Below are 16449 nucleotides of genomic sequence, written 5' to 3' on the forward strand. Positions count from 1 at the left end.
TTGTCGAGTCATTCCCGAGCATGTCAGTTTGTCAGAGTAGCCGATTGCGAATGGAATGCGATACGATCGGAGCTGGATTGGACGAGAGTTCTGGAGCTTACGCGTTAATTAACCAGCTAAGTCTTTTACATTCATGCCCTATTATTTTTTGTATTCTTATTTATTTTAGTCTTTTGAGTCGGTTTCTATTCCTACATTGAGGACAATGTAGAGTTTAAGTGTGGGGATGGGAACAGTCGTTTGAGTCTGTATATATGGTTATTTTAGTTAGAAAATTTGAAAAATACAACAAATTAAAAAATTTAAAAAAATCTAAAAAATGAAAAATTGAAAATGTCCTGAAAAGAAATATTTTTGCATATAATGGAAAAGAGTTAAATGACATTTTAGTCCCTGTGGTTTGGGCCATTTTGCCAGTTTAGTCCAAAGGTTTCATTTTTAATCTGTGGGTCCAAAAAGGTTTCACTATTGTCATTTTAGTTCACTGGGTTAACTTCATCTATTTTTTCTATTAACGAGAAGGCCAATTTGGTCATTTTGTATGTAATTCTGTTAACTAAAAGGGCAATTCAGCCATATAAAATGACCGAATTGGCCTTCTCGTTAACAGAAAAAATGGATAAAGTTAACCCAGTGGACTAAAATGGCAATTGTGAAACCTTTTTGGACTCACATGTTAAAAATGAAACCTTTGGACTAAACTGGCAAAATAGCCCAAACCACAGGGACTAAAATGGTATTTAACTCTAATGGAAAATGATAGAAACCTAGGATTGGTTGGTTTTCAAAATATTATATATATGAGATAAAAATAGATAAAAGACTTAATTTTTAGGATGTACTGGTAGGCCCAGCCGACTTAGAAGGTTCCCTATATTGTTTTAATATACCATAATAATAAATTATGAAGTCTAGTGGGTACTCATATTAGGGGAGATAGAAAAACTGAAAACGTTGATGGTAGAAAATGAGCCATTATAAATAAATAACCTATAAGTATTTTTAAATTTAATTGGCACACATTATCCTTTTTATGAGAATAAATTCAGATTCTGGTGACGCCTAAAAAGATCCATCGTCCATCTATATGAGCTATTTTATAAATATGACTAAAGACTATGGTATTAACCATTGGGACGGTGACTCGAGTGGGGTATACCCACTAGGTGGAAGTTAAAGAAAAGTGTGAGACTCATGGTGTTTCCCACCGGGATAACGACTTGGTGATAATGCCCTCTGAGTTGATCATGAAAAAATTGTTTAAAAGGTCATTATTCATCATCCATCATTCCATCAAAGGAAAATTTATTTTAAAATACATAAGGGTTATATGTATAAGATGGTAGATTTTTATCTTTGCCTTATAAGCTTGAGACAAGATTAGATGGATTTGTTGACAGTGAGTCTGAGACCCTTAGATGGATTGTTCACTTGAACCTAATGCTAACATGAAAGGGGTTTGACGAGCCGGTGGTTTGGTTTAAGTGGATAACCATACTGGTAATCGTGGTTAAACATTCTTGAGTTTTTTTTTAATTATGAAATTTAAAGTCTTTTGAAACAAATGATCCTAGTTCTGATTCAATTTCAGAGCTTTTCATGGACGAAAAAACAGTAAGTGTGGGAATATTTGATGTGTTGAAAAACACACTTTTATCCTATGTATTTTGTATAGTTTAGTAAGTAATTAGTCGTTTTTTAGTGTTGTTGTATAGTGGAGGGTTCAAATGAGAAGAAATTTTTTGTAAGAATAAAAAAGAACAAACTTCAACCGATAAGAATGCTTCATTTTACTTCATTTAATTTTTGTATTTAATATGGGTGAAGGGTATATTGGTAAAATTAGATAGATCATTAATTGTTAGTCTTTCTTTTTAATAGCTAACTAAATTAAATTTGTAACTTATTTTCAAAAAAATATATTTTTTCAAAGAAGAAAAAATTTAATTTAAAGCGTAGGATAAATTATGAGGTGTGTAGGATGAATTACGAGTTGTGTAGGATAAATTTCAGTATGTGTAGGATAAATTTCAAAAACGTGTAGGATAAATTTTGATGTGTATAGGCAAAAATTTTAGTGTGGAGGATGATAGTCTTTATGACTAATTAATTAGTCAAAAATAATAATGAATTAGATGAAAGAAAAACTATTTAATGTTTTACAATTGTACCCTTTGTTCTTTTTGTTCTCAATTTAATTTTCTTCTTAAATGAACCTCCCCCCTTGTTATATATTTTACTATTTTTACATTGCTACAGGTCCCGGGGTAAAAACAAAGTAGAAATGAGCTTTAAATGATACGAGAGTTGGAACTAAATTTCAAGGGACTAAAAATGTCATAAGGTGAAAGATTGTTTAAAAATAGTCCATTAAAGGCGAGGGACTATTATTGCAATATGTTAAAACTTGGAATTAATTCCGAGTTACAAAAAAAGGTGTTGTATAATAACTAGAACCTATTAGCAATGTATATAAGAGAATGAGAGAATGGGAGATGAATTTCTTATTGATATATCTCATACAAAATACATGAGCCACTATATATAGGCTACAACATTAATACAAACATAAATGTGACATGGGAGTTAGAAATGTGGATAATCACTAATAATGGATGCATTCATAACACTCCCCCTTGACTATCCACATGATGGTATACTATTCTTTAATACGCTTGGTGATGTTGTCTCCTTAAAAACCTTGCTAGGAAAACCCAGTGGGACAAAACCTCAGCTAAGGGAAAAAGAGTGCAGCGCGTATTGTCTCCCCCTAATACTTCTCGATTAGGTATGTTGCCTCATTAAAGAAAAAGAGTACATACACTGTGTATATTATGGGTACGTTACTCCCCCTCAGTTTTACTTGTATATCTTGATGATGTTGAATCCAATCTTCTGTGATAATTGCTTGACTTGATATTTGGCGTAGTCTTCTTTGATTTGGGTGTTGTTGTCTACATTGTCTTCATACAGTATAGCTTGAGCTTCTCTTGATCAACTCTAATCTACATACTTGTTAAATATGCTGAAATCTTCGACCTTCATAACTTGTATCTGGATTGAGATCGAACTCTATGCGAGTCTAATATATATCAATCATAACCCAGGACACCATATTGTTCTTGTGGAACTATCCCGTGTCTCGAGTTTGTAAATATGTCAAATAATTATTTAATGCGCTTTATAATTCTGCCTCGTTAAAAACCATGCCAGGAAAACCCAGTAGGAAAAACTTAGTGAAGGGAAAAAGAGTGCAACATTTGAGATTAGAACTGTAATCTTACCAATACAACGTAATATCAGATGTCGTCTTGTTTGCAAGATATGTCAATGCTCTGATCGCAATTAAGTATGGTACTTCTTGACTAAGTAGTTCAACATTCTTTTCTTGGGGTTGGTAAGAATATTTTTTCTATGTCAAGCGATCAGACAATCGTTCATATACTTAACGAATGAGCTTTTTCTATATAACATCTTCTAGATGTAGTCAGATTGATGAGCAAAAATAGTACATATATACTCGAAACTACAGGTCAAGGATAACTACACTTTGTAAAGGTCATTCAAAAATTTTCCTCTTTAGTTTGAGAGTTCCCTCTCGATGATGTTTACATTATCACTGTAAGAGTGAAATCTTGTTAAATAGATGTAGCTCATTTTATCAAAATTATACCTCTCTTTTCAGAGTATAGTCGACTGTACCACATACGAGTAGTTTCCTTTAAGATTCATATATATAACACATATGGGGTTATTGTTTCATAATGCTTTGAGCATTTTTAATCCTTCATGGGTTTTCATACATATGTCATTTGCAATTGTCTCGTACATGTATACGGTGATGACATCCATAAGTTGTTTTATCTGAAGTCATTCTGAGATTGCGAAGCCGCTTAAACATCTAAAAATTATCGCATCCACTACAGGGGTATACGTTTCCTCGTAATCAACTGCTGGGATTTGGGAAAAATCTTTATGTTAAAATGCGTGCCTTACATCGCAAAAACTCATTATTTACGTTTCCTTTTATTTAAAGACACCCATTTATAACCTACTGGTTTGACGTCTATGGGTGTTCGAACTGCTGGTTCGAAAACGTTTAGTTTGTCGAGCAAATTTAGTTCAACCTTAAGTCATGTAGCCACTTTGGCTATTTGTGTGCGTACACTCTTGCACACTTTCTATATATGTAATCTTTTTTTTTCATCGATTACATCTATTGCTATAGCATAATCAAATATATCATTTTACACGTGTTTCGTCACGGTTCCATATTGTACTTATTTTGTACATAATTCATCGCGATCTCATATTTGTTTGGTACTAGAGTTTCTTTTAGAACTCCATTAGCCTCTTTTGGGGTTTTGATAACAACCTTCTTTAAGGTTTAGTATGCAACCACTTCTGGGGTTTTGTATGCAACCACTTATGGTGTTTTGTGTGCCACCTCTTTTGGGGTTATACCAACTGCGTTACTCTGCTCTTTTTGTGTTTGCGGGTTTTATCTTTTTGGAACCGATTTATCTCTCACAATTTATTAATATGATAATCATTTTGTGAGTACTTCCATTCGAGCAGATAAGTTTAAGCTGGTATATGTGACTTTGTCACCTTATTTGTGTTAGTGAATGCATCTTGTATTTCATTTGTTATTATTTGCAAATACATGCTCTTTCTTTTGGACTTCAGATTTGCATTGACCACTTCAGGGGTCGATATATAATTTGATGCATTTTTTTTATGTTACCAGTCTTTCATTTTCTTGTCTCCCCCTAAGACTGGGAATACGATGTACATATCACATTTTATATGTTATGGTGGTGCTATTGGTACATAGGCTGCACAACAAAGTATATAAAAAAAAGGAAACTTAGTTCTCTTCAGGAGAACAGTTGTAATGGGGAGTATTTGTGATAAGCAGTTGGTTTTGAATTGATATAATCAATCGACGAATTCCGTCTCGACTACGTATGCCTCTCACTATATTTCACATTGTGCCCAACAATGGTCCCTATAGAAGGGGTTGTCAAAGAACAGTGTTAAACCATGTAAAAAAAACAACGTTCCATAGTGTTGGGCATATGCTACATACAGGTAGCTAAAAACTCACATATAACCATGTATGAATGCCACAATCCACACAACTGTACATTTCAATGGTCCCATATAAGAGAGATTGTTTGTAGGAGTCTATTGCTTGGAAGGGCATAAAAATTTATTTGCCACAAAAAAAAAAAAAAAAAAACTAACTAAACATATGATAAGGCATTCTGGGAGCAATGTTTTTAGATTACTTAGAGGTGCTAAGGTACCGGTTAGCATGTTTGATTGTTTAGCATATCATGATGCTATCTTGATGACCTATTTGGTCATGCCATGTGGTGAACGTATAAATATTCTAGTAACTTCTGGTTACTCACAATATTTGATTTAATGGAATATTGTGGAAAATTAGTATCATTTCTAGTAACTTCTAATATAGTCTTCTGGCCATATTTGCTATATGATATATTTTAGATATTTAGTGCATTTTCTTTTACACCATTCAAAGGTGATGACTTTTCATTCAAACATAGTGGAAACTTAATAAATTTCTTCGGTATACATTAGAATATGATGCATTATGAATTACAAAATTCGATATCAGCGTGTAAACTATCGATGCTTTTCTGGAGCATTTAATATGCTATTAACACGTGAAATAGTATCAATAGCGTCTCTACCACGTGAAATATTATAGTTTTAGCCTTTGTTTAGAGGGAAAACATGTATTATTCATAAGGTTTTCCATCACTAGGCTATATGTTAGCCAAAAACGCCAAGTGCGATGAACTAAAATTTGGGTTGAGCTTGAAAAATCATTATTAAAAACAAACGGGACTTTGTATACATTTAGGAGAACTTCGGGTTCTCATCATTGATTTAGGATTCATGTGACCATCAACACTAACTCAAATGAATTATTATCTATCAATTTAAGTAACTAACATCAGAGTAGTTTACTTAAGCTAAAGCCCACTAATTATTTTCATAGTTATTTTTCATCATTTCCATGTGAGGGCACACTTCTAATGACTATATCAATGTCTATTAATATTTGTTTAGCAACAACAAGCAATTAGAAGAATAACAATACAATTAATTATGTTGACTATGCATAGCATTGTAACAAGCTGAAATATCAAATCACTAAAGCATAACAATGTTTATCTCAACGTAGTTGTTTTGGTAACCAGCTACCAATGAAATTTATATTAATTTATTTAGCACATTTAACTTGTCAAAAGGCAATACACATAACATATATGTTATCTAAAACAATGTGACCAACAGAAGTATTGCTAAACAAATGAAATCCGTAATATCTACCCATAAGCAAGTTATATGCATGTTAATTATTCACAATTTATATGCATATCAATTACATATATAAATCACACACAATCCTAGGACATTATACGTATACATATATGTGTGTGTGAGTGTTAAAGAGATTAAGCTCATATTAATTTGCTTGTCATGTCTAGAAAAAAAATATTAAAGATCATTTAAAGTAATAAGAATTAATCAAATTTCTAATTAAAAGATATTAATAAGAATGAATTAAAATTAATAAAGAATGAATTAAATGAGAAAAAAATGATATTTAATGATTTTAATTTCTAATCATTAACCAACATCATATATATTAATATCCATGTTCATAACTCCATATAATTTCAGATTGTAATTAAATGGATATTAAAGATCATTTATAGTAACGTACTCATTTGTTTATGACGTGTTGTGTAATTTATGCATAAATGTAACATGATATAGCCAATCACAAGTATATCATATATACACATATTTGTCACTATAGTTTAAAACATAAACAAATGTCACTATCAACTTTCTCGATCATATAATAACATATGAATCTTTATTACTCGTAAATGAGCTTTCTTATACTAATAAATTTTGTTTCTCAAAAAAATATAACAGGCATCTTGAGAATTTTAATGTCATGTTAATTTGCAAATAATATCTTTTACCACACAAATATTTCATAGAATCAAATCACATATTTAAATATCAAATAACAACTAAAAGGCTTATACAATTGCAATAACAATGATATACAACAAAATTAACTAAGTAGTTGTCATATTATAACATATTATCATATAAACATGTGCATTATGGTAAATTCATTAACAGAATTGCACTAATGATTATCTTCAAATATAACTATTAGACATCACCTTTTAATACAACTTGTATTTTGGTAATCATCATAAATTGTATAAATACTAATAGCAAAAACTAATTAATTGACCAATCAAAACTCATAACCATAATAATAAAAGCACATAATGATATCAAAACTCATAACCATAATAATAAAAGCACATAATGATATCAAAACTCATAACCATAATAATAAAAGCACATAATGATTTAGAATTTGTAATGTCTCTTTGAAACGTAATTTGTTGTATAAAATTTAGAACAACAATAAAAGGCTATTTAATTACTATTTATTAACCATAAAATATAATAAAAACAATTTATTAGAACAACAATAAAAGGCTATTTAATTACTATTTACTCATCATGAATTAATGATGAGGAAATCGGAATTAATTTTATAATTAATAATATTCAATCCACACTTATAAGTTATATATTAGAACTTTAATTGAATTTATGCTATATTAATTGAAACTAATATAACTTTAAAATATATATAAACAATATAATCAACAAGTAAATGCAAGATCATGGATATCATAATACAACTTTTCTTTTCAAGGTTTATTTATTAAACATGCATAAAAAGAATTTATAAAACTATATATCAATTTCTAAACCAAGGAATAAGCTTGCAATATAACTAGCAAATAAATAAGATTAGACTTAATAAATTAATAACAAGTATTTTCTCATCGGGTTTCTGTAACAAGTGTTCATGTATATATTAAACTTATATTTCCTATTTTTTTTTCAATACCGTGATGATCATTTATTCTAGAAAAGGTCATTGAAAACGAAAATGAAAATTATGAGTAGGATTTGAACATCCCCTGTTCAACCGACTTTCAAAAATCTCATTCTGGTTAACGATTATTCTTATCATGGTAAAATCAAGTTGAAAAGATAATGCATATTCAACAAGAAACAATATAGGTATAAGAGTAGTACCTTATGTAGATAAACATGTATGGTGGAAAAAAACTTTCCTTGAAATAACTAAAGAAAATAGTATCTCCATCACTTTTCAATCGCCATGTCTACGAAATCCAATCTTTGTTGGAAACACCTCGGGCCACCAAAACTTTTATCAAGAAAACATCATCAACGACATGGGTCAACCGAGACTTTAATCAATGATTAAAACCAATGATGATTCGAGCACTTTCGTGCTGATAACGTGTTGTATAATAACTAGAACCTATTAGCAATGTATATAAGAGAATGAGAGAATGGGAGATGAATTTCTTATTGATATATCTCATACAAAATACATGAGCCACTATATATAGGCTACAACATTAATACAAACATAAATGTGACATGGGAGTTAGAAATGTGGATAGTCACTAATAATGGATGCATTCATAACAAAAGGATGTTTTTGACAGAGAAAAATACAACAATTCATTATGCCATGTTAAAATAAATGAGAAATTACGAAAATTCCATAAATGAATTTCTAAATCATATGTGGATATCATCAGATCAGATTTATTTTCCTTTGATGTATGGGCATCGAATAGACATGGGCTTTGGCCCATCGCAATACATACACCTCAAGCAACTGGATCGAATATTAATTTTTGGGAGAGGATTACTATTAGCGGATGTAGAGACGAACAAAAAGAGGAGGCCGTCATATTATTTTATATATATCATACAAAGGGCGGCTGCCATATATCAGACGAATTGCTGCCATACGAACAGAGAAAAAACTTTGATTCAAGAAGGCGGAGTTATATATTTGTTCAAGATTCAAGGCAGCGATCAAGATTCAAGTCCGTGTTTGCAAATAGTTAGTGTTCATTTTTAATAGCTTTGTGTTTTTAAACTTGATACTATGGATTATTTATTATTTGAGGCTTGTTTCTTTTTAGTGGTTATATTTCTTGGCTAGTTCGTTTATACTGCCTAGGTTTGTGATGAACACCATGTTTGACTAATTATTTTTATTTGGTTTTTGGATTTAATTGTGGATTAAATAATTAAAGAAAACAACTTTGGTTCTTATGATCTTTTGTATATGCGTATTTAATCTTGTTATTTGAATGGCTATTATCCCTCATGTGGCTAGTTGAATGTCTTTCAAATAATAGTTGCATGCTAGGTCGATTACTGCGTGTCTTTGACTTTTAGATGGTTTGCTAGATGTAGTGATCTATAGGGGTATAGCTGTAATTTGAATAGGGTTAAGTGTTCTACCAATGTCGATAGCTGTGAGGTGAGAGGTTGTTGATTTGTCTTTAGTGTTAGATTGCTAGGGTTAGATACTTTGTGAGAAGATCCCCTTTGTTTCCCTTTCACTATTTGCTTACCGAGTCTAATCAGGAATCCATAGTTACCCTTGACTTTTGTGCTGTGAGGTAGATTGTCGAATAAGGGTACTTTATTGTTACAGTTGGAGATACCGTAAGGGAGTCCATTAACTGGTAGTTTAACGACTTTTTAGGTTGCCATAAGTGTCTCCTGGAGAAGGGTCTAAGGTCTTGTTTAGTTTCCTAGTAAGTTAGTATTTTAAGATCCCGGATCCACAATAGTTCCAAAGCCGATAGAAGTTGTCATACATGTGTAGGATTCTGACCTAGGTAGTGTACTTCTCATATCTGATCGTTTCTTAAGTTCTTGGTTTGTGTCGTAGTGCTTAGTCCGATTTAGTTAATTTAGTTAATTTTAATAAATTGCATTAGGTTATTAGAAACCCCCCCCCCCCCAACCCAAAAAAAAAACTTAAAAACAGTTAGAGTCGAGTCAGTCTTAGATAAGTTAGTCGAGTCTAGTAAATGTAATTAGAGAGTCTCGTGGGTTCGAAACTCGGGCTTGCTTTAGCTATACTGCACTGATCAGTACACTTGCTGGTTGTGTAGTCTAGGTTTTAGAGAGTCTGTTTTTTGTAAATTTAAAACTTAGCGTGTCTAGTTTAGGTTAATATTAGTTAGTTTTTATTTAACCACTTTTAGCACATCAACAACCAATTTAACAAGATGTTGAAGAGGTCATCACTCTTTAATAGTGAAATGCTTGTAAAATTCGATCACTACCTTGAGTACTGAGAAGTTAACAATAAAGATAAACTTTTGGTGGATATCAAGGATTGAATGTATGTGTTAGTTAACACTCACCCAAACCACTATATATTCTTGTTTTGATATGCAATTCTCCTTTTTTTATTTTAAGCATAGATCATATGATTTTCAACTATGTAAGAATTTAACAAGAAATACTTTCCAACCTAGCAAGAATATTAAAATTTGTTATTCATTTAAAAACCCTCTAGGTTTCTATATATTATATGAAAATTTCTTATGCAGTTACTAGTTTGGTCAAAAGATGTATTAAAATTGTTACCTCCTAGTTGACTTGAAGTTGGTATTGCAAAAGTATATCTAGGATATGTCATGTCTGGTGTAATAGTAGGGCCAGAAGAAGCAATGGTCTGCATAGGGATGAAATCCCCTTCGTGGACTTCAAAGCTTCTCCATGATTGTCTTCCTGAGGATCCTTGATCTTGAAAGACATTGGGTCCTGGGTGGGTCTGAACTGTAGGTTTGGATGTGTGATCCATGGATCCTTGAGGTTGAAATATCTCCATATATCCTTCTGGGCGGAGGAAGGATCCTTGTGTCTAGGTCATCGCCACTGATCCATGCTGATGAAGGGTCATCGCCACTGATCCATGCTGATGGATGGAGGATCCTTGAGGAAGGGTCATCGCTAGTGATCCTTGATGTTGAATGGAGGATCCTTGGGGTTGTGTGATGGAGACTCTGGATTGTTGTGCTGTAGTTGTTGGAGTGACAAAGTCCAACACCCTAGGCACCAATGGATACTGATCCTCTGCTGGCCTCTTTTGCTTCTTGATATCATCAATCTCGTGAAGGATCCTCTGACTGGTTTTGTCTTGCTGCTCAATGTAGCTCTTCATCTGCGAAAACAAAACAGAAATATAACTGTTAGTATTAGTAGAAGAAGAACTAGTAGAAACTTTGGATCCTTGGAAAACTGATGATGTATTCTTTTGAGCATTATCTACATTCTTCTGAAACTATGGGGGAATAAGAGGTAATGATGCACTGGTTTGAGATGAGGTAACCACCGTCATGGCACTTGAAGTGGATTTTCCCTGAGAAGCCATGGAGTTGATGATAATGAACAGAAATGAGCACAAAAAGGTTTTTAGAATTGAAGCACCACTTGCCCCACGGTGGGCGTCAAATTGTTTTGGTCAAAAATCAGGTTAAGGATAATGTAACCAAATTTTGATTATGAGGTAGAGTGCTAATGTGTATGAACAATTGTGTGATCAAAGTATAAAGTAAAAATGACAATGAACACCGATATTTATACGAGGAAAAGCCCTTGATCCTTGATAGATCTCCCGTATAAAAACAATAAGTAGTGATCCAAGTATAACTTCGGAAGATAATGAGCTTAATACAATGAGCTCGTTATCCGCTTATAAAAATAAAAACAACAAGATAACAAACAAAGAGAAAATGGTGCAAGTATCCCCATGTTCTCCATAACGGCTACACTTCTTCATGAACATGCGAATAGAGAGCATATTCTCCGAAGTATCAGCATAGACCACGTCCAATTCGTTATATTCTCGCGAATACAAGTTTTAAACAAAGGATACAATTGTTAGTAAATGTAAATAATAATAAGGATCCGTGATCCTCAGACTTCCTGCACCATCTGTTAAGGATCAGTGATCCATGCCAAATCTAAGGATATGTGATCCATAGTATTAAAAATTAACACCTAACAGTTACGGAAACCAAACAACTTGTAGTCTAGAGGTATTATGAAGTGCAGTAAAGACTAAGTTCCACGAACAAACCAACTACTACTTCAAATCAGCCTACTAAACTGACCAAACCAGCCAATTATATTCATCACTATAACATCATAATGTAAGATCAAAGGAAGACTTACAATTCTATCAACTACCACTTGGACATCTGAGTCAAAACCTCCTGTTTTTAGTTCTCTTGCTCTTTTCCACAACATTGCCCTGTCAATCTCCTCTTCCTCCAGGCCAGTTTCTTGCATCTAAATGTAAAAGAATAACAAAACTGATATAACATAAACAAATACAAGTGAACTATTGGGTTAATTAAATTCATACAATCTCAGCAGTGAGTCTGGCATATCCCTTTCTACTCAAATGATGATTGTATTTATGATGTGCACGGGCTTTCTTTGCTTTCTTACTTGTCTCCTGCATTAGAAACATTAAAATGTTTATATAACATTAGATAAAAAATGGGCTACTGAACAATACAAACCAAAAGGTTTAAACAAACCTCCCATTGTTTTGAAGTTCTTTGTGCAACAAATAGTTTCCAGTCTTCTTTTTTCAAGAACGGGTACTTAGGAGGAGGATTAAGTAAATTCTTCTTCTCCTCAGGGTCATCTTTTTGTGTCATAATGTAATCCCTGTATAGAGTATGTTTGAAGTTTCTCCACTTTGTCCCAATTGATTGTATAGTTTGCTTCCGGCTCTTTGGGCTAACCACAAAATGTGCTTGAAAATATAAAACAAACAAAATATTAAACAACCAGTTAACAATAGGGATGCACATATTCGGTAACCCTCCCATTAGTGCATCGGGCGCATCATGCATTATGTGCACAAAATGTGCCTGAAATAAGTAGAAGTTACTGGCAATAGTTACTTTAAATAAACATAATTAGGTTGCTGAAATAAGTAGAAGTTACCACATGGCGCATTTTAGATGTTAGACTTACCATGACATATTGCCATAATTCTTCCTTTGTTTCCTTACCAACGTTCCTCCAAGTGGTATAAGTTATTGGAATCATAGTTCTTGCTACCAATCCCTCGAATGTAGAAAGTTCTACCGATTCCTTTCCAACTGGGACACCTTTTTTATTGTACGTAATTATAACTTTCCCTTTACTAGCTTTTGACTTTATTGTCGGACCTCTTTGTGATTTGTTATCTTCAGCATGATCCTGATCCGAGTCAGAATTCGATTCCATGTCTAAATAAAAAATTGTTTTAACAAATACACAATAACTAGTTATAGCATGATGTGAATGAAAATTAATTAAGAAATACACATTTTTTTAAGGAATCAGTTAACTAGTTACCAGCATAGCTAGTATACATTTAAGGAACAAAGTTATTATACATTTTTTTAAGGAATCAGGTAACTAGTTATCAGCATAGGTATATAACAATTACTATGATATAAAGTTTATATTCGAGATTTAAGGAACCAAATTAAAGTTTATACAGTTTATAAAGTATCAAGTTATAACAAGTCCCACCATTTCACAGTCAAGAAAAAGAACTCACAATTTGTTTACTATAATATTCTAACAACTTAACAAAAAACTAGTTGGCATCAAGAAGATCAGTATCTTAGTTTACACTACAATTTGGTACGCGTCGAAACGGTTCGCGTCGAAACGGTTATTAAAAATAGAAATTAACAGTTAATAACTCAATTCAGTTCTTACGCTACCAAAAATTGGCATTCTAGTGAAAGGGGAAAGTAAAAAAAATATTATAACCCACAAAATGGCATTGAAATCCAGTATTTCAGCTTACAAAGTTTGTGGATATAAATAGAATAACAAAAGAAGGGATTTTCAATGAAAGTTAAAAGTCAAACCAAAAAGTCTGTTGGTTCTTGTGCAACAGATACTGAGTTTCCAATTCCACCCCTACAACATCATGTTTGGCTAATGGGGGTGCACTAGAAATTCAAGTCTGTTAGTAGACATCATGCGTCTGGTTGAAGATCCCAATTCTAACCGTGGCATAACTATTGAAGAAGCCCTCAACCACGCTCAGATAGAATCTGGGCGTTGGCAAGGAATATTGAATATTGACTTACTTGAAATGTCCGACTTCATTGACTATATATAAATGACTTGAAATGTCCACTGTATGTAGAATATTGACTTTAACTACACCAAATTTCAACCTAGAATCAGACAAAAACTTTTTTAAAGCCAACCCAACGCAATCTGAAAACCATTCCAACACGGACCCGTTTCAATCCAAACCCGTCCTGACCCGAACTCTCTCCGGCCCAGACCCTTTTTGACCCAAACCAAAACAACCTTTTTTCTAAATCGACCCGTTCCAAGCCGAACCCATTTTGACCCGCCATCCGACGTAACCCGACCAACTCGTTTTGCAAGGTATAAGTATCATATATATTCAAGAAGTGAATTTTTGTAACCCTAACCAAGTAAGTTCTCTATACAAGGTTCCTAAAACAGTAAAATGACATAAATGTCACCCGAAATCGATTCATAGACAACAATACTCTAACAAGAGATTCATTAAACGACAAAGGAATTCCACCCGAAATCTGATACATAGATAGTTTCAAAGTTTTTTTCATATCCAATTAACAAATTCTACCTAGACATTTCATCAAACATCTAGAGTGTGTCTCTAATGACCCGACAAATAACAAAGACTTAGCTTCATATCACATACTAAATACTTATATATTATATCTATACACATAATAATATTAATAATAAGAAGAAGAACAAAATAACTTTGATACATATGTGTAATTCACTGTGTTGATACATTAATACATACGGTAAACATAAAATAACATTGATATTTCTTGAAGTATACCTAAATTTCAAACCTGAATGCAGATGTTCAGCATTTATCGGATACATAAACCCTAGAATTTAAGACGATTTGTTAATAGATTATTGGATGAGGTTTGTTACCTGGAAGGAGATGATCAGCAGGAAACTTGTTTGGATTTGGGATGATGAAGTGGCTAAGGGTTTGGGTTTTTGAGAGGGAATTGGGAATTTGGTGTGTAGAATTTTGAGAGGGATTTTGGATGATGAATCGTCTGAGGGTTTTTGAGAGGGAATTTTGGGGATTGTTTAACTTTTTGAGAAGGTTTTAGAAGGCGCGAAAATTTAGATATATTGATGATTAAATTAAAAAAAATGAAACCATGACACACAACAATGACACATATATTGATGACACACAACGATGACACACACGTTTTGTGTAACTATTAAAAGTTAAAAGATGACATAAAACCATGACACACATATTTTAATGTGTTTTATTTTTTTTTTGAAAATGACATTTAAACGATGAAACACAAGAATAAGTGTCATAAAATATTCAGATTTTACCAATGATGACATGTTTTCTATGACACAAGCATTTGTGTGTCATAACTTTAGTGTGTGTCATTGTTCTTGTGTCATTAAAGGTATTTTTTCTACTAGTGGGTTGAGGGCTCTTTTGAGAACTTACACCGGTCTTTTAATGTGTTTATTCATTTTAGAAATCATGGGTCTTATCCTTATGATAAAATACTACAATTTTATCTTGATCCTCTATACTCTAGTCTTTCTTAGATTACATCTAATATGGATGCCCTAAATGTCCGGTTGTTCAAATGCTCATTGACCAATTGAATCTTACATTAATCTAAAATCTACGTTCAATACTCTTATAAACTCATATATGAATCACACGCACTACAAAGATTAAACAAGGATCAGACGTCAAAACCATTTAATAATTGTCGCAGAACTTAGCTTGTAACGGTTTTAATTGAGACAAAAAGGATGGTCGCTAGTATATTTTGCGATGGTTTTAGTTAACGACAAATGCCTCCTAGCTAACATTAGATTTGAAACTCAGACATTAATACAATGCAAGGAAACAAATGTTTCCATGAACAAACATCCAATCATTTAAAAGTCAACATAGCCAAACTCCAAACATAATCTCAAAAAGGTTGCACATAAGGAATATATTAGTCATAATTTGACAGCAAGTGTGGGGAGCTTGCTATGCTTATTGGATGGTAGTCTATTTCCATCACTAGATCCTAAAGTATGAGTCTAAAAGTATGTATGAGTCTGACCAAAAGTATGGGAACCATACACTTGAGGGATGAATCATTTTAGCTTTAGGATATTGAACATCCTAAAATCCTAAAGCTAAAATGCTTCATCCCTCAAGTGTATGGTTCCCATACTTTTGGTCAGACTCATACATACTTTTAGACTCATACTTTAGGATGCATATTGAACATGCAGGCTCCTTAGTAGTCACCCCAATGATTATACATATACAAAGTACATACTTGCCCATTAAGCTTAACAAGATAAAAGAAATTGTATTCTGTTACATCTAGAAAACCTGTAGTCTTTGGTTAAATTGTATTTGTA

At 32.6% G+C, this 16449-nt stretch overlaps 1 protein-coding gene across 1 annotated transcript; it reads right to left on the reverse strand.

Annotated features, from left to right (window-relative positions):
- Positions 1 to 10552: 10552 nt before the first annotated feature.
- On the reverse strand, positions 10553 to 16102 carry LOC118487310. The gene is made up of 5 exons (XM_035984019.1): positions 12988 to 16102; positions 12543 to 12763; positions 12365 to 12457; positions 12172 to 12288; positions 10553 to 11158 (listed from the first exon to the last, which is right to left on the reverse strand). The coding sequence occupies exons 1-5, from the start codon at positions 13001 to 13003 to the stop codon at positions 10859 to 10861; spliced, it is 747 nt and encodes a 248-aa protein (XP_035839912.1). The 5' UTR covers positions 13004 to 16102; the 3' UTR covers positions 10553 to 10858.
- Between the last annotated feature and the right edge of the window lie 347 nt (positions 16103 to 16449).

The sequence above is a fragment of the Helianthus annuus genome, chromosome 15 (genome assembly GCF_002127325.2).
Source record: "Helianthus annuus cultivar XRQ/B chromosome 15, HanXRQr2.0-SUNRISE, whole genome shotgun sequence".
Taxonomy (NCBI): Eukaryota; Viridiplantae; Streptophyta; class Magnoliopsida; order Asterales; family Asteraceae; genus Helianthus; species Helianthus annuus.